This window comes from Quercus robur, chromosome 4, assembly GCF_932294415.1.
Source record: "Quercus robur chromosome 4, dhQueRobu3.1, whole genome shotgun sequence".
Taxonomy (NCBI): Eukaryota; Viridiplantae; Streptophyta; class Magnoliopsida; order Fagales; family Fagaceae; genus Quercus; species Quercus robur.
This window is the reverse complement of record NC_065537.1, coordinates 82417675-82437092: the sequence shown is the minus strand read 5'-3', so window position 1 is coordinate 82437092 and position 19418 is coordinate 82417675. Positions and strand designations below refer to the sequence as shown.

Genomic DNA, 19418 nt, shown 5'->3' with positions numbered 1-19418 from the left:
TTGATTATCTCCCTATTTTGCTCCCTCTTAAAGAGACTAATTCGGAAAAATCTATGATGATTGTGTCATGAGTGATTGTTTGATCATTGTACAATTTAGAAACCATAAAATTATACATGTGTAACACAATTTAGAAATCATAAAATTATACAAGTGTAAGACAATTTAGAAACCATGGAGTTTTAAATGTTCGGCTAGTTGCTTTTCAAAACTAAATGATGGGAACCTCAATCGACATGCTTTGAGACCCAACAAACAATATTGAAATATTTGCCCAAGAAAGCTAAAATTCATATTTTTGATAGAAAACCCCGACCCAACGTCTATAAATGAAACGCAAACCAAAAGTATAAAGTTACAAACCTTGACCCAATGGTTATAATTGAATTACGAACCGAAAGTATAAAATTTGAACGCTATGAGGAAGAGTCCTTGATAAGTTCAAAAGTTCTTTAAAGAACCAATAGAAGAAGCAAACCTCACGTTTGTCTTGATTTTCATTCCAAAATTAATCCCTTGATTACAATGAGTGCATACTGTTTATAAAACATTGCTAAAAATAAGAAAGTAGATAAAAAAAAAAAAAAAGACTAAATAATAGAAGCCTAAAATTAAGGTTGATTTGATCTTAAATTAGCAACTCCTCCATGCCAAAAATAGATTGAAATGGGCAAGGAAATCACGCCCATGGAAGGCAAGTCAATCAGCCAATTAATTGGTCTGGAACGGGAAAGTCAATCAGCTCCACTATGCCAAAAAGAGACTGAAATGGACATGGAAATCATGCTTAAGGAAAGCAAGTTAATCATCCAATTAATTGGTATGGAACTAGAAAGTCAATCAACCATTAATCCACACCATTGCTAAGGAAATTATGCCCAATTAAGCAAGATCAACCCTATCAATAACTTGGATTAAATTTATTACGCCTTTATCTTCCTTTGGGCCAAGCTTGGAATGCCCCGTTTTAGAATCAACCAAAATCTCTTGAATCAGCCCATTGAGTGCTTCTTTGATCTTGCTCTAGTAATAGGCCCAACTGGAACATGCAATGGATTAAATCTCTTATTATGTGCATTTATATGTGTGAATGTCTAGAAAAAGAATATTTGATTATATTTTAACTAAATAAGATATATGACTTTTACAATGTGACATTTCTATAATTTGAATTATATAAAAAAAAGTAACAAAAAGGAAAAAAAAAATAATTCAGCAATATAAATAAAAGTATACAATGTTTATGTTTATGTGTAACCATGTAAATATTGAATTGTGAAAGTTAAAATTATATATATATATATATATTTCAATTGATGCTAAATGGATTAAGGAATATAAATGATGAGAATCAACAAGCACCATTAAAGGATCCGTTGTATGTTCCAGTTGAGCCTATTACTAAAGCAAGATCCAAGAAGATCAAAGAAACATTTAGTGGGCTGATTCAAGAGATTTGGGCTGTTTTTAAAACAGGGAATTTCAAGCTTGGCCCAAAGGAAGATGAAATCGTACAAAATTTAATCCAAACTATTGATAGGGTTGATGTTGCTTAATTGGGTGTAATTTCCGTAGCAATGGTGTGGATTAATGGCTGATTAACTTTCCAGTTCCATACCAATTAATTGGATGATTGACTTACCTTCCTTTAGCGTGATTTCCTTACCATTTCAGTCTATTTTTAGCATAGAGGTATGCCAAAATGATGATAGATTGTAAGTATGTTGTTTTTTGGTGGTGTGGGAATACTTAAAATCGTGCTAACTTTCAATGCTTTAGTTTGTTAAAGAATATTTTTGTTTCAAAAACTATCTTCCTCTTGAAGATATTGAACAATTTAGAAACCATAAAATTATATACGCGTAACACAATTTAAAAACCATAAAGTTTTAAATGTTTGATTAGTTGCTTTTCAAAACTAAAAGTATACAGAGATCAATAAAGTTTTTACCTATTTCAATTAACTCCCTCCCTAATCACTCTGGTAGGATTGTTTATTAGCTAATAATTTGAGCATCAAACAATAAAAATATGATTGTTTCTTCACGTAAAAAACACTTGAAAAATATAAATGTATATGTGCATATTATGTTATATATATATATATATATACATACTTTTATTGATGTACATAAATTCTTTTGTTATGTGCATTTATATGTGTCTTCTAGAAAAAAAGAAGTATATTTAATTATATTATAACTAAATAAGATATATGAACTTTATCATGTGATATTCGTATAACTTGAATTATAAAAAAAAAAAAATGTTTATGTTTAACAATGTAGATATTGAAGCATGAAAATTAAAATTATATATATATATATATATATGTGTGTGTGTGTGTGTGATTTTTCAATTAATGTCAAATGTATTCAGGAATCTAACCTAAATTATGGACATTTAATGGTCATACGGTAATTTTATGGATTCAGATCCTATAGATTTTTTATGGTACTCTACCAAATAAATTTCCTTAAATCTTAACAATTTTTAAATGATTTAATGGTCTAAATTTTGCCATGTCAACATTCCACTAACAATAATTTTAATTGTTTTGTTTGCAATATTATATTATTATTTTAAGAATATTGTTAGTGGAATACTAACATGGCAGAGTTTAGACCATTAAATTATTAAAGAATAGTTACGATTTAAGAAATTCTATTGATGGGAAATTTTGTGTACTCCTAGAGTACCATAAATACGTACTCCCTCCTCTCACATGAATGGTGAGTCCCACTAATTAAATTCATTTTAAATTCATTTATATGCGTACTCCCTTCTCAGTTAATTAGTGGGACTCACAATTCATGTGAGAGGAGGTAGTACGCATTTATGGTACTCCGAGAGTACTTAATAATTTTTCTCTATTGATAGAGTACCCTAAGAAATCTAGAAGATCTGAATCCTAATTTTATAGCATTTTGTTGTTAGTTGAGTGTAATTTGATCTAGTTATACTAATATATATTTTAACAAACACTACACCCTTTATGCTTAATTTTTTTATATAAAAAACAACACCCTTGACGATACACTTTACTAATACATTTTAAACTATTTACTACCAAATTATTTTAATACTATTTAAAGTATGGTGCGTTGCATGACTTCAGAATAAAATTTATGGACTATTCTATTAAAGTAAAAAAAAAAATGAGAATATATATAATATACATATATGTATGTATATATGTGTATATATATGTGTGTGTTTTTTTCAAATTCTCTTCTACAGTATGTATTGTGAGATTTAATTGATTAATTTAATTAGTAGTGTAAGTGAATTATGTTATTTTTTAAATAATATTAAGGAAAGAATGTATTACAAGTAGTAATTATAAAATAAAATATTTTATTAATACTCTTGAAATTATATATATATATATATATATTTTTTTTTTTTTTTGAGATAAAGATAGAAACTTTTATTTATATAAAAATATAAAGGTACAGCTAGAAAGAAATATATCAAAATAACAAATACCACAACAACACACAACAAAGTTTAACAATATTCTAAACAGGATTAATGGTTCTCCATTGCTAAAGACCAAACCAATGGACATAATCTTTAATACTCTTCCAAGTCAATTGCCCCTTCCAATATCACAGCACGGGTGCAGAGTTTCAGCATAACTAAATACCAAATCAGCATACAAAAACAACCCCATTACTACACATAATCATTAATACTCTTCCAAGTCAACTGCCCCTTCCAAATTCACAGCACATGTGCAGAATTTCAGAGCTGCTAGAGAAGAACATCACATACCAGAATAGCCTCCAACAATTGAAAGAAAGAACAATCTTTAACGTGATGTGACAGCTAATACCAGAACAATTGTTGGAGAACAACACTAAATACCAGAACAACAAACAAACACACACAAACAACAGCCTCCAAAAACATTATTAATGGTTCCCCATTGCTGCACATAATCTCTGATATTCTTCCAAGTAGCCAATTGCCCCTTCCAATATAGCTTTAGGATGTTGTTGGATCTTCTCAAAATAGAACTTATTTCTAGCATTCCATAATGCCCACGATATCGTTGCCCATCTGTCCAACTCCATTTGTGTAAGCCTATTTGCCATCATCCTAAAGAGTGCAAAGAAGTCTTGTTCTGCATTCGAACTTTTTTGGATTTTCCCTCGGCAAAGTGCCCATACATTCCTTGCTAAGGGACATTCCCAAAGAAGATGACCAATGGATTCAGGTTTCCGGCAGCATATATCACATTGGGGGTCAATTTTCATTTTTTTCCCATGCAAGTTTTCTCTTGTAGGTAAAATATTTGAGCAGGCGCGCCACACAAACATCTTAAGAGTCCATGTATTTTTTTCCAGAGAGCCCGATCAGTTACTGCTCTTGAGTGCTCAACCCGATTTTTTTCCTTCAGATTTTTTTTTTCCTTTAGTTTTCTTGAAATTATATTAGTAGTTGACACTTTGAAAATTTTAGTAGAGTTCAAATCTTTAGGGCCACTTAAACGCAACATTTTCTCTTTTCAGGTTATATTCCTAATTTCTTAAGTTTCTAAAAAATCTATTTTTCTCTTTTTTCTTATGTTGATGGCTTGGATTGTTTGAATCAATACATGTTTTGGAAAAGATAAATAGTGAACCTTTGGAAGATATCCAAATTTGGATTATATACATTTATTTAACTAATTATAATTTTCTTCTTAAAAAAAACTAATTATAATTTGGTCTTGTCAGTCTAGAAATTTTTTTGGTGCATAAACACTTGCCTCAAATTTTGTTTGCTAATGTAGATTAAGCCCACCTTAAAAGTATTAAATTACCCAGCTTCATTTAACATCACTTAAAAACCATAAAATCAATATTTCAAATTCCATGCTTCAGTATTTACATGGTTAAACATAAACATTTTGTTTTTATATTTTTATTTACGTTGTGGATTGTTTTAATTTTTCTAGCTATGGTTTTCGTATAATTTGAGTATCGCTCACCTCACAGCGTAGCTCATAAAACTTATTTAGTTATTATATAATATCCATTTTACAAGCATACACATATAAATATAAATATACATATGAAAAATACATGGCCATCAATATACATATATGTTTATATTTTCCACACACCTATATAACAATACGTGTATTTACAAATTTATATTTTTGATGTGAAGTAAAACTTCATACTAAGAAAAACCGTGAATTAACATAGGAATTTTATTTTTTAAAAAAATACATAAAACAAAAGCAATCACTTTTTTATTGTTCCATGTGGTGTTTGTTAGACATATGGGTGGAAAGTTAATATTTATAACAAATTTTATAAATTTATTCCTATTTAATTCCTTTCAAATGTGTTTTTAATATCTTGAAACAAATGGTTTAGGGTGTGTTTGGTATGTAGGTGTTTTATTTTTAAAAAAGTTGAATCCGGTGCAACTTTATTATTATTTTATTAGAGGAGAGATAATTTTGTTGCTGACTTGTCTAATCACGTGGAGTTCGCATTCTCAAAAAAAAAAAATGTGGAGTCAAGGGTTGTTCACAATATTTACAATAATGCCATTGAAAAACATTATTTAAAAACTGAAAACTGGTGAGAGGCGTTTTCTAAAATCAATATTTAAACTTTAAACACCCTAAATTGAGCAATGTTTTTAAAACACTCCAAAAAAAAAAAAAAATTCTTGCCAAATTTTTTATTTTATTTTTTTAACTATAGTTTTTAATGTTTAAATACTAAAAACTATTGTTTGAGTTACATTACCAAACGGTAACTTATTTTGTTTCTTATTTATTCTGTCCTTAATGTGAACGCTTGATTTTATTATATTATATATTTGTGATTTTTTACTAACAAATATAGTTCAACTAAGTAAACAACTTTTTCTAAAAAAAATAAAAAATAAAAAATAAGCTAAGTAAACAACTAAATAGATCCTACTAAAATAATAGTCCTTTACAACACCTTAATTAATTTACACTCTCACTTAACAATATACTAGCTTCATGTACGCGCTCATTGCACTGTGTGTGTATTGAGAAGATCTAGAATCCATATGTTAGTAGTACACTTATAATTAAATTCATAGTTAATTAAGTTTTAATATCAAATTTCTTTCATTCATATGTTCAAAGTCCATTTTGTATATTTTTTATTTCTGTTTTTAGGTTGGATACCAATATATCATAATGTGAACTTCAATAATATTATTTTGCTAGCTATCACATAAACACACATTTACACACACATACACATAATGGTTATGTTTATAATACATATATAATATTTGTGTCTATATTTTCCAAGTCTGTTACATGTGAAAAAACCTGTCACAATAACGAAAATCATGAATTATTAACTTATGATAATATTTCCAATACTTAAATTTTTATTTTTAATGCAACAACGGAGCTGGGTTAGGGACTTAGGGGATTCCCCACAATTTGTTAAAAAGTTTATAATGTATATATATTGTAATAAACTTTTAAGCATTCAATTGAAAAAAAGAAAAAGAAAAAGAGAATTCGCTTCCAAAAAAAGGTCTTGCTGCCCAAAGTTCAATTTTTTTCCCCCAAATGGCCCTCTTAAAGAAGAAAGTTTTTTTTTTTTTTTTAACAAAAACAACTTGTCTATTTTTAATCGAAAAAATAAAATAAAAGATTAATGCTAAAATAATGCTTCTCCCTTTTACCCTTTTTCCTCTTGTCTTGTGAGCTTGGATTGTTGATTTCAATTAGTGAGTGTTTAATAAAAAATAGAAACAACTTTTTGTTGTACCTTTTTAACTATGAATCATTCTTGGCTTTTAATGACTTCATTGGAACAATTGGAATTTTAATTTATTTGCTTATGACTTATGAATAATAAGTATGATTTAATAATGCACAAAGCATAAGCATAACATTTTTTAATTTAAGCATAAGCATAACATTGATTATGAAAATACCCGTGAAAACTCGTGTCACTAGACTTATTAAATTGGGAAAAACTAAAGATCCTAGTTACTAGTGTAACACAATTTGGAAACCAGTAGTTGCTTTTCAAAACCCAAAGTCTACACTATTCCAAAAATTAAAAAAAATTAAAAAAAAAAAAAAAAAAAAAAAAAACCCAAAACCATACACAAACCAATGAAATTTGCACCTTTTCCGTTTAGCTCTCTCCTTGTTCACTTCGATGATTTGTGCGATATTTGCCTTGCACATTCTAGATATATGTGTAGCATAACAAAGAAGGAAAAAAAGAAAAGAAAAAAGAGCATATAGTTTAATTGAACTAGAGTTTGGGGATAACAATGAGGCAGGATAGAGTTAGATCAAGGGTGCCTTGTCTTCGTCTTGTGCACTATTTGAGACAAAGAAAATCTATGCGGGATAAGAGAGGGGTGAGTTGGAGATATTGTCATTCATAATGAAACATTTTTTACATTGATGAAGTAGAGATGAAAGAGAATGTATTACTAGTCGTGAAAGTTCTAAATGGGAGAAGAAAAAAGTGTTTAAGGAGATAGTAATAGAATATGTAAAAAATAGTAATGATTAAGATTTGTATAAAAAAATTAACTTGTGAATATAAATAATTTGCAATACATATTGAATATAAATATATATTCATATTTGCGGTGGGGTGAAATAGGACATGGGTCATAGAGAGGAAAACCTCGACCTCCTCATCTCTCTAATACGAAAAAACTCGTGTGGGACAAGACAAGTTAAGCGGGTTGATAAATTTTTGCTATCCCCATGAACTAACATTTGAAGTATAAGAGCATTCACATCAGACTAAGAGCCTTTTTAGTTAAATTTGGTCAAAAAAGTTATTTTAGCTAACTAATTTGCAAATACGCTTACATTGAATGTAATATTCTATCATTATTTAATATGTTTCTCTCTCCATACTCGCTAATTTTTGCTCTCTCTCTCTCTCTCTCTCTAAACCACTGTAAAACCCTGCTCTCTCAACATAACTCCATCATAACCCAAATCAACAATCGACATCCTTCATTGTGAGCTCCAACATGAACCCCACCATCATTGCTCCGCCACAAACCCAGGTTCAACTTCAACCACCAAGCACAACCAAACCCAATCATCTATGAAACCCACTGTCAAGCACCAAACCCAATCAACCCACTTTTAATCAACAAGCACTACCAAACCCACCAATCACCGATTGCCTTTAAAATCCATCCACCACCATCATTGAACAGATTTGTGCATGAGAGAGAGAGAGAGAGAGAGAGAGAGTAAATAATTTAATTTAGCACTGGCAATGAACAATGCCAGTTAAGTCTCGTGTGATACTATTCATTTGGAACTTTTCTCAATATTACGTTGATCATGATGTGGAGAATTTTTTGGTTGATTAGTCAAATTTTTTTGCTAGTTTTAGCCTATGACAAGACTATTGTGTTTAGTCAAATTTTTATTGATTATCATCTGAACCCATTACTAACATTTTTGTTTTACTTTCCACTAATAATCTATCATATCAGTAGTCGTGAAATTTGTAATATTTATAAATTTCTCATATAATTTGGTTTGATTTTGTCCCCTTCAACATTTCTTTCTTATTTTGGCAGTAACTTTTCACAATTAATGTGATAAAAAATAGCTTTCCATTTATATTACATTGCCTATACACACACACACAAATAATTATGGATATGGAAAATATGGCTGTAATAATAATAATAATAATTGTATTAATATATTGACTTTGCAAAAAAAACGTATATATTAGCTTCAAAACCCTTTTCTTTCTCATTCTCTCAACAAAAGCTTTTGTTCCCGTTCCATGAAGCCCAAAAACCTTAGCCACAACCAGGGGCGGCCCAACATAATTTGGGGCCTAAGGCGAAAAATTTATGCAAGGTCTTTAATATGTAAATATTAATTAAACAAAATTATTTAATACTAATCAAATTAAAGTTAATTTGATACATTAAATACATAAATAATACCAACTAGACTAATGTTAATTTCATATAAAGAATTGAATATCATAGTTGAATTATAAATATTAATAAAAAGAAATAAAAATATATTGCGATTGAAAAAGATATTTTATTTTGGATATAAGACGATGCATAGTTAAATAAAGTTATAATCTAATTTTTAATTTTATATTTTGATTTTAAGAGAGAGAGATAGATATTATTTGGTGTGTGACTTTGTAGGATATTAGTTTACAAAAATCAAAGTCTCAAACTATCAAGGGAGATTAATCTATAATTGATGATTTAACATATTTGCAACATCTTTTTGAAATATTTTAGGGTTTTAATTGAGTTAAGGTTCTATTGGTTTCGTAATTTGAGAGTCTTAATAGAAATGAAAAAGGAAAATGCACTAATTAAAAGCACTATAAAATGTTCAAAATATAATGTGACACTGTCTCTCATTGATGAACTTCATCAATTTAACTAATGAATGTTTATATCACTTTTTTGTGATTAATAACATGACAATTTGTAAGTCAATAATAAAATTTGTAGTACCCTTAACATCACTAATAAAAAAAAATGTACAACCTTTAGAAAATATATATATAATTTTATAAAAATTTGGGCCTTTAATTATGAAAAATGAGGCCTTTTTTCTTAAGAAAATTTTTGTTTTTTGATGGGGCCTTAGGCCTAGGCCTAACTTGCCTAGGCCTTGAGCCGGCCCTGGCCACAACAAAGCCAAAACCCAAACCCACAATATATCTCCACTCACTTTCTCGTCTCTCTGCTGCTAAAAATCCTTCACCGACATTAGTTCTGTACCCAAAATTCCATTAACCTAATTTTGTAGAAAAAACCCAAAAAACAAAATCCCTTAAATATTTTCTATCACACTTTCTCTTTTCATTTTCCCGAGAAAATCCCTGGAATCGTTTTCGCATTGAGCAAAATCGTATTGGGCAATTTTAGTTAGGTTTTGTTGTTTTCCACTTTCGGTGAAAATCTCAACGGTTCTATATATATATATATATATATTTGAATTGCTTTCTGCCGAGTTCCAGAGGGGTTTGAATCCGTGGCGGAGATTTAAGGGTTTTGTGGAGGATCGAGATTTTTGAATTGGTTTTTGGAATTTAGGGCAAAATTATTTAGGGTTTTGTGGGTTTTTTTTTTTGGATTGAGAAAGGTTTTAGAGATGGGAAGCGTCGATGATCAGACATTCAATGTGAATTTCACTACCGATGGCGTTGGGAAGCTAAGGGAGGTAGTGAAGGAGAAGCTGATGGAGTTCACGGATTTCAGCGATGATCATCTTGTGGTATGAGCAATTTTTATTGTTTATTAGGCTTTTTTGGAATCTGGGTATGCTAGAAAATTTGTATTAGATGTGTAATGGTTTGTTTATCTATTGGGTTTTGTGTGTTTTAGAGAATTTGTGATTTAAAATTTGGTTTTTGATTGGTTTTGGGATATGGGCATTTGGATTGGTTCTTGTTGTTTATGTTTTTATATTGTGTTTGATTCATTTGAATATACTGTTGGGAAGGAATGTAGAGTAGAGATGCTGTAAACTTGAGAGAGACTAAAGAAGTTATGTGTTATTTCAGTGTGGTTTTAAGAAAAAAAAAATAGAATTGCCGGGTATGAGGTGTGAAGAAGAGGTGAATGGTTGTTCAACTATTTCTTTAGCAATTTTGTGACTCAATTTTATTTTCTACTTGCTATTGGTATATCTTGTTGTTTATAGCAAATTTCGTGATCAAGGAGTTTGGAACGTGGAGAGGGGTGGGTTGGAAAAGAATGGGTGTTGCTGCCTAGTGAGGGTTTGATTCATTTGAATATACCGTTGGGAAGGAATGTAGAGTAGAGATGCTGTAAACTTGAGAGAGACTAAAGAAGTTATGTATTATTTCAGTGTCTGGTTTTAAGAAAAAAAAATAGAATTGCCGAGTATGAGGTGTGAAGAAGAGGTGAATGGTTGTTCAACTATTTCTTTAGCAATTTTGTGACTCAATTTTATTTTCTACTTGCTATTGGTATATCTTGTTGTTTATAGCAAATTTCGTGATCAAGGAGCTTGGAACGTGGAGAGGGGTGGTCGGAAAAGAATGGGTGTTGCTGCCTAGAGAGGGTTTTTCCAGTATGTTTGTTGTTGTGTATTTGGAATAAGGGCAAGATGAGTGTGCTCAAGATTGTTGAGAGTTAACCCCGGTGGTGGGCTCATTGCTCTAGAGGTTCTAGGTCAATCCACCACAGTATTGGTCCATGGGGTTTCTACTTGCTCTCTATTTAGTTAATATTCTTTTATTTAGGTTTTACCCGAATGGGTACTTGAATGTTTGAGACTAGGCTGCTGTTGCCAAAGCTTAGATGGTTTTAAATGGCTTGAGTAGGTGCACTCGATTGGGATACTTTGCATCACATTTGAATTTTGTTTAATATCATCTGATTGGCTTTAGTTGCTATTTTGATCTATTTTGGGGTGGCTGGATAGGGTCACTTGGGTTTTGCATGTTTGGATTGAGCCTTATGTTGGGCATAGGTTTGACTTGAGTTGGATTAGGCTTGCTAGTTGCTACTGACAGGGTAGGCGAATCGACATTTGGTTGGCAGAGGTGAATCAGAATAGGGATTTGGTAGGCTTGGATGACATAGTTTGTATGGAGGTCTGGCATTTGATGTAGTGGTTTGCAGAGCTCGTGGAACGGAGATTTGGTTGTGTAGATTATGAGGTTTAGAGGTGCTGTCTAACATAGATCAGGTTATTGGGTCCCTGGGCTGTTTTCCTTCTTTCGTACAGAACTTGGTGTGGTAGTTGTTCTTTCTCCACGAAGAAAATTATTGTTATTTCTGAGAAAAGTCTGAGCTTTGTGTCGCTGAAGAAGTTAGCAAGTTCTTGAAGCTTTGGTATTTTAAGATGGAAGCAACTTCTGGTTCTGTGAGGACCATTTACCTTTTGGATAATGGTATGATGTGTTGTTTTGCTCCGGTAAACCTGTAATGATGAGAAAATGGCTGGAGAGATCCCATACTGAAGTTCTTTATATCACAGAACACATTGCACCTTGTAGCATGTTTCTGGTGTATTATATGTGCATTCATATTATAAAATTTGTTGTAATCGTGTAAGTTCTTTCATGAATGAATAATTGGTTGTAATTTAGGATCTGGATATCTATGAATTGTTAGTATTATTTATTGGTTGGGCTATTCATAGAATAATTTTTTTCCTGGTGTGAAATTGATTAAAAAATTGCATCAGGCTTTGTTATTGGGATTTAAAGAAAAAACCCATTTTTCTAATAGTTTGGGTAGTCATTGTAATTAGAGTTTGTCGTCATGTTTTTGCTTGTGTTGGACAAAAGTGCGCTTTAGTAATGGTGGATGTGATGAAACCAGAAGGTTTGTACTACAAAGTAACACAATCAGAATGTAATGTGATGATTATAAAGCTTTTTAAAGCTATGTTTGTTCGTATATCTCTTCAGTGCTTCTAAATGTTTCTTTTGCTTATCATTTTCTGTTTTCATTCTGTGCATGTTTTTGCTATATTATATTGTGTTTAACATCTTCCATCTCTGTTGAATTTTAGTGGGTTGCAGAAATGCATGTTGATGTATTGCCATTGCTTTATGATTTTCATATTTGAAGATCTTGCATGATTACTCAACCAAAAAAAAGAGAAGATTTTGCATGATGCTATGATTTGACGTAGATTTAACCACTTCATCATCTGTTTGAAAAGAAGGGTTTGGTATTGCAACTACAAAATTGACCTGATTCTCCAATTTGTATGGGCAGGAATATGTGATTGTGTTAGTAAAGAATGGCAAGCGCAAGGAAGATGCAAGGAATGAGTTGCGTGTGTTTTTGGATGGGGACACTGATTCTTTTGTATCTTGGTAAAACTTAGTCCCTTTTATGTGCAAAGTTGAGGCCGAAACAAATTTTCAACAACTTATCTCTGTTCGTCTTTAGCTTTAATGTTATTTATTTATTTATTTATATGCCTCCTTGTTTAACAGGCTGTGGGATCATCTTGCTTTAAATTTGGATTTGTATGTACAACATGAAGAGTCTTATATGGAAGAAGCTCCCAAGACAAAACCCCCATTGTGGGACCAAGGTGGAAAAAATGATTCTCATTGTTCAGATTCTGAATCAGAAAAAGAGAAGTCTAATATGTTATCTAGAAGCCGGCACAATAGGGAATGGAAAGGACTAGTGAGGGATGCAGCTGAACCCCCTCCTCTTCGGAGCTCTGATATTGACAAAATTCATTATGAAGAAAAACCTCATCGCAGAGTAAGTCGTGCAAAGAGGTCTCCTTCTCCCCGTTCTTTTCAGAAGAAAAGGAGTCAGCCGGATGAGCGTGAGAGCAAGAAGGTTTGAATTTCTATTTTTTTCCCTGAATATAAAATGAATGTTATTTTCTTTGTATATTTGAGCATTTGCAATTCACTATATGTATGTACAAATTCAGCAGCTTCCTAAATAAAACGATTAAAAACAAAGTGATTTGATAATTTATACAAATAAACTTTTAATATTTCTTCGTTCCACTAAATCTTATCATGTTTGGCGCTTTTCTTACTCTGTAGCTTTCTTTTACAAAACATCTATGTACACTTGGTTTCCTCTTCTTCTTTTTCTTGCTGAAATTAAAATTTTTTTTTATTAGTAATTACACGCATCTAGTGGGTCTTGGACCCATGACCTCACCCTCCAACTTGCTCTTCCATGGGAGGAGGTGCTATTTGCTCTAGTGCTCATTGGTTTAAATTTCAAATAGAAATTTTGATATTATTCACACGTCTTGCTTGAGCTTGTCAGGCTAGTTTCAATGTATTGCCTCAGTTCAACTTCAGTTTGCTTGCTAATTACTAGATACATTTATTGTTAGGAAATATTTTGTTTTGGTAGTTCTATGTGGGAGTAATACAGTAGAATCTTTTGTTCCAGTTTTTGTCAAACTAATTGTCGAGGATTAATGGGAAAGTGATTTAGGAAGAGTTTCCTTGGATTACTTGGCACACGGTTCTGGCAGGTGGGGTTGTTTGTCCGTAGTTTACTCACTTGGGGTGGGTCTAAAGGGCCCTGCCTTGGTGAGGTTCCATGTCATCAACAAAAGAAAGTGGTCCTTCTGTTTTCAATCTCTCCATCGCTGTTCTCTTCACTTCAAATCTTTCTCTATGTTGTACATATGAGAAAGAGGATGGAGAGAAAGAGAACAAAAAGATGGTGTTCACATGGAGGAATGACATGCTTTGCTACCATGCCATTCCTCTTCTCCTTTTCTAGACTTTCTTGATTGCTGTGACAGCTTGAGGCTATCTACCAGTACACAGCTTGTGTACTGGTAGGCTTCCTGCTTTTCTGCATTTTCTTTACTTACAAAAAAAAGTTGTATTATGATCTGTAGCCTTTTCTATGGTGTACATGTGTTGGGCTCAATCTCATAAATTTGTACACGCGCAAAAGAAAGTCAAATTTTTATTAATTGGATGATACACACAATTCAATTATTGTTACGATTCAAGTAAAATTGTGAATTTTAGATCTTTAAACAGTGAAATACAAATTTTAGCCAAATCACTCATAAATTTTATTTTATCCACCAAATTTTTTTTTTTTTTAATGATATGATTCATGTTTTGATAACTACGATGTTTATATCCAAAAGCACAAGAATTGAAGTTTTAACTCATTCGTGTCAACGTGTATTACAATATAGTAGTTTGATATATGGAATCAAAGGTACTATTAGTTAATTGGATATTTGTTAATTTTAGTATCTTCATATCTTACTATTAGTTATCTAATATATGATTTGTTGATTCAATCTTGTTGGGAACGTATTATGCTTTCTGTTTTTACTTTTTTTTCTCCCTCTCTTAAGGATTTTATGACGTTGTACTTAATTAGGAGATAAAAAAATAGAATAAGAAATTATGCTGTAGTCAGACAAATGGTGTTGCAGATCAGCATTATTTCTTGCTATTCCTTTTTCATATGTGCTTTGTTTTTTCTTCCAAACCTTCTGATCCTTAATGAACGTTTTGGCAGAGGGAGGCAGTTTCTCAAGTAAATATTGATGCCCCAAGGCGTCTACTTCAGTTTGCAGTTCGAGATGCAGTGGGAACTTCGAGGCCTTCCAATTTGGCAAAGGAACCCAGATTGAAGCGACTTCGTTCTGTGGTTTCAACATCCACTGGGGACTCATTGTTTGTTGATCATCCTCAGCGGATTCAGTCTGTTGCCAGAGTGCTAAATCCCATGTCAACTGTTATTAAAGCTGTGGCAGAGGCTGCAGAAGATGTAATAAAGGTTAAACCTTCTGGAAGTGTGTTTGACCGACTTGGTCGTGGTATGGATGTATCAGAGACCAGTGTCCAGCATACAGAATTTAGAGAAGCTGCTGTTGAAGATGGAGAATATGGGGATGTTAACCAAATTCAGCAACAAACATGGCCGAGCTATCATCAAAGAAGCAATTACAGTGGACAGTATGTTGGCGATATGAGTATGTTAGAAAGTGAAACTGGCTTGGCATCTGATTCTACATCTGACAATGAAGGATATGATGATGTCAATGTCATGGGCCGTAGAGTGATGGATGTTTCTCAGACTGGCACGTCTGCTGGAAACAAGGTTGAGGATTCAATGATGGTGCAGTATAGTGTAGCTAACAATGCTGATGATGTTGTTAGACGAAATAAGGATCATGATCAAGCCGTGGCAGCAGCAAATACTTCTCGTAGTAAGATAGTGAACATCTCTGTGAATGTAAACACTTGGAAGCCGCCTCATTATCAGGAGCCTAGGGAGATTGCAGAAGTGGATAATAGGAAATCTCTATTGGAGAGCGACACAGGATCTGGCAAGTCTGGTGTGCGTCTTATGACGGAGCCGGCCAAAGTTGGTAATGGAAATGTAAGATGCTTGTGTGCATAAATATATGTCCTCATGCATGAATACACAATTCAAAATTTTAAAATCTAATGTGTGTGTGTGTATGTTGCTTGTCTTCAATTTGTAATTTTTCTTTATTCTTTATACTGGGTTCCTAGAAGTAAACTTGTAGTTGTTGATGATAAACAGGCAAAACCTGCTGTGGATGCTCAGAAAGAGTCCCTGAAGACACTGTCAGCCACTCCTGGTTAGTGATGAATGCTCCTAAAATTTAAGATTCTAAGTTGATATACAACACATTTACTTTTTGTTATTTTTTCTCCTTTATTGGGGTGTATTATGATTGTTAGCCTTTTCAGTTACGAACTCCTTGATGACTTTCCTCTCTTCTGTTGTGGATATAATGTGATCCCTCTGTTGTACTTGCCTTTTAAAATGTTCTATTGCGTGGTATTTGCAGGTTTATATGCTGCTGGTCGACCTCTAGAGGATGCTGATTCTCGAACCATCTTTATTAGCAATGTAATATTTCATACTGGTGTCCTTCTGGGATAGAAGGGTAGCTCTGTTCCTCACATGTTACATTTGTTGTCCTTAACAGGTCCATTTTGGTGCTTCTAAGGATAGTCTTTCTCGGCACTTTAATAAATTTGGGGAAGTACTAAAAGTGGTTATACTGACTGATGCAGCAACAGGGCAACCAAAAGGGTATAGATATTTCAGATGCTTTGATTTCTCATTTGCTCGTGCAAATCTTTTCTATTATTCTTGGGAAAGATGTTTATTTTTCTTCTCTAATAACATTTTACTATAACATTGTTTGAGCAGGTCAGCTTATGTAGAGTTCATGAGAAAAGAGGCAGCAGACAATGCTTTATCTTTGGACGGGACCTCCTTCATGTCACGGATTCTTAAGGTATATTGCTTATAGAAGCTGGTTTTCTTATGTTACTTGAAATGATATTCTTTTTGCGTTTCTGTGGGTGTGCTTGTGGCATGAGTGGCTTTTCTTTTCCTTTTGCTTGTGTAACATACCAATAAGTTGAGACTATTGTAATGAGTTACTAGATAGCAGTTGTCCAAAAGTTTGAACAATTTATTATGGTCTTGCATATACTAATAAAAAAGAGAAAATTATGGTATAGCATTTGGATAGAAGATAGCTGTGTTTAGTGGTCAGACTGTTAGAATTCTCATAACATCTACCATCTCCTTCCATGAGTGGTGGCTGAGCTTGCACTAAATGCTTTGGTTGCCCGGCATCATGAATTTGCTACTATTTACTGTTAAGGCATAAGATGTGATTTGGTGATATTATGGAGGTGCTTATACAAGAAGGCCACATATGGTACACCTTCACTGCTTTTGATAGATATGTTAAACTGTTTCAGAGTTCAAGTTGTATTATGGGACCCATTTTAGGCTGGCTTTTCATGCTTTGTGGTTCAATGTTGTTAAGAAGTTTTGCAATATTTCCAGTGAATGTCACTTGTGGCATTCTGCATTTGTCATGTTTCGTTTTCTATATTTGTTTTAAGAAATGGAATCATAGATGCTGCCTCATAACCTGGCATATTAGTGTATAGGATTGCAATCTGAGTGACTCTTTAAGCTTATGTGAATTACAACTGCATGAAAGCTGGAAAGTCAAGAGAAGCAGCTGATAAATAATTAGAGATTTAAATGGGTCCAATTCTGGAACATTCTAAGTCGTGTATGTTCTGTCGTATTTCTCCCATCTGGCATTGACATTAGATTTAATATACATTGAAAACATCATTTGAGGAAGTTGGAAGGATCAACAGTCTGTTAATTTTTTTGAAATCATCATTATCTGTTAAAGTTTTATTATTGGCTCAAAGCAGGGTAACATTGTTATTAGGATAACAACACTGGAGTTCTTAAAATCCCATCCATCTATTTTGAAATTAGTGGATTGGATTTTCAATTTTGTCACATCATCAGTAACATAAATAGACATTAAATTTGTGATGGTTGATAATGTGGCAAAAATCCAATTCACTCATTTCTTTTTTGATAGGTAAATTCACTCATTTCACAATGAATGGATAGGATTTTAGGAAGTCTACAGTGGAGTAACCCAAAGAACTGTAGAGGATCTTAGTCCCAAATTAAGTATTTTTGTGTCTTTTGTTTAAATGTTGCACTATGTTGGGTTGGTTTTTATTTTCTCTCTTTGGGATAAGGATGTTGGGTTGGGTTTCTTGCAACTCTCTAGTTGATTTTATGGATCATTTGAAATTTACCTGTGTAATTGTCTAGGAAGCTTTCCCATTTGAGCTTTCCTTTCATTAGCAAAATTTTTATTACTTATAAAAAGCTAAATTAAGCTTTACATTTATATTGGAGAATGAGGCTAATAGGTGCATCATGCAAGCCAAACCCTGGCAGAATAGTTGTACAATGCTATGAAATCCATGATGTTCTCTGGTTGTTCCTTTAACATTTGGTTTCTGAAGCAAGCAATGTCTCCACTTTTCTTACTGTAGGTTGTGAGGAGAAGCGCTGCCAATCAAGAAGCTGCCCCGATCATGACATGGCCTCGGGGCAATCCATTTGCTGCTGCTAGGTTTGCCAGGGTTCCTTTTCCAAGAGGCATGTCTGGTGCATTTAGGGCTCGCCCTCCATTAAAACTTGGTGCTAGGAGCATGCAGTGGAAGCGGGATGCTCAGGCCACACCAGCTGAGAGCGGTGCTTCTGTCTATGGAAATGCTATTCCGTCACCCACTGCTCGTAGTCTCACCTATGTCAGAACAGAACCTAAGCCAGATGGGAATCCCAGTACAACCTAGTTCAACAGCCTTCCCCTTTTTGCAAAATTCTCAACTACGATGTACCAAAGTGCACTTGCAGGCCAGATGAGACCCTACCAGTTCTCTATATTTTGGAATATCATTCTTCTGTACATGAATGTTTTCAAGGGTTGAGGTCTGAAGAAGTGTAATAATTTTCTTGGTTTAATTTTTTGGCTGGAGAAGACCAGGGTTTTTTTTTTTTTTTTGGGATATAGTTCTGGTGGATCCAAGATGGGAAGAAGTTTAGAGAAAGTGGTTTGGACCAATTTCTTTCGGTGCCTATGGTTGTAATCTGTGAATAGGGTGGATGGATGGAATATTAATTAATTTGGGAGGAGAATATCTTTGTTTGTTTTGTATTGGTTACTATTATTTTAATGATAAAATGAGAAAAAAAAAAAAAGAGATGAAGAAAAAAGAAAAGAAGAAAAAAGAGAGGAAAGATTTGGATCAGTTGCCTCGTTATGTACATCCTGGTGTGCCTTTTATCTTATATATGTGTGTGTGTGTGTGTAGGGTATGTGCCTTCTATCATTTTGAGTTTTTGATATTATATACTGTTTGTGTATGTTCTCTCGTTTAGTCTGCACACTTGATGGTAATTGTCTTTGGGTTAATCAGATATATATACGCATGCTTTATTTAGGCTCAAAAAAGATTAGTCCTTTGTATGTTCTTTAGTCCTTTTATCTCTTGTCCATCAGAGTGCCAGGTTTTCCTAGGCAGAGAGAGTAAGTGTTCAAGATGCATTTT

General features: G+C 32.8%; 1 protein-coding gene across 1 annotated transcript; it reads left to right on the top strand.

Annotated features, from left to right (window-relative positions):
* The first annotated feature begins 9664 nt into the window (after positions 1 to 9664).
* LOC126723967 (protein gar2) lies at positions 9665 to 19134 on the top strand. The gene is made up of 9 exons (XM_050427996.1): positions 9665 to 10255; positions 12739 to 12839; positions 12963 to 13323; positions 15004 to 15870; positions 16039 to 16096; positions 16310 to 16371; positions 16451 to 16557; positions 16678 to 16765; positions 18360 to 19134. Exons 1-9 carry the CDS (start codon positions 10133 to 10135, stop codon positions 18660 to 18662), a joined length of 2070 nt encoding a protein of 689 aa, XP_050283953.1. The 5' UTR covers positions 9665 to 10132; the 3' UTR covers positions 18663 to 19134.
* The last annotated feature ends 284 nt before the right edge of the window (positions 19135 to 19418 follow it).

Coding starts and splice junctions, on each gene's coding strand:
- LOC126723967 (XM_050427996.1), top strand. CDS start 10,133: ATGGGAAGCGTCGATGATCAGACATTCAATGTGAATTTCACTACCGAT. Junction 12,840..12,962: donor ACTGATTCTTTTGTATCTTG/GTAAAACTTAGT, acceptor CTTGTTTAACAG/GCTGTGGGATCATCTTGCTT. Junction 13,324..15,003: donor ATGAGCGTGAGAGCAAGAAG/GTTTGAATTTCT, acceptor ACGTTTTGGCAG/AGGGAGGCAGTTTCTCAAGT.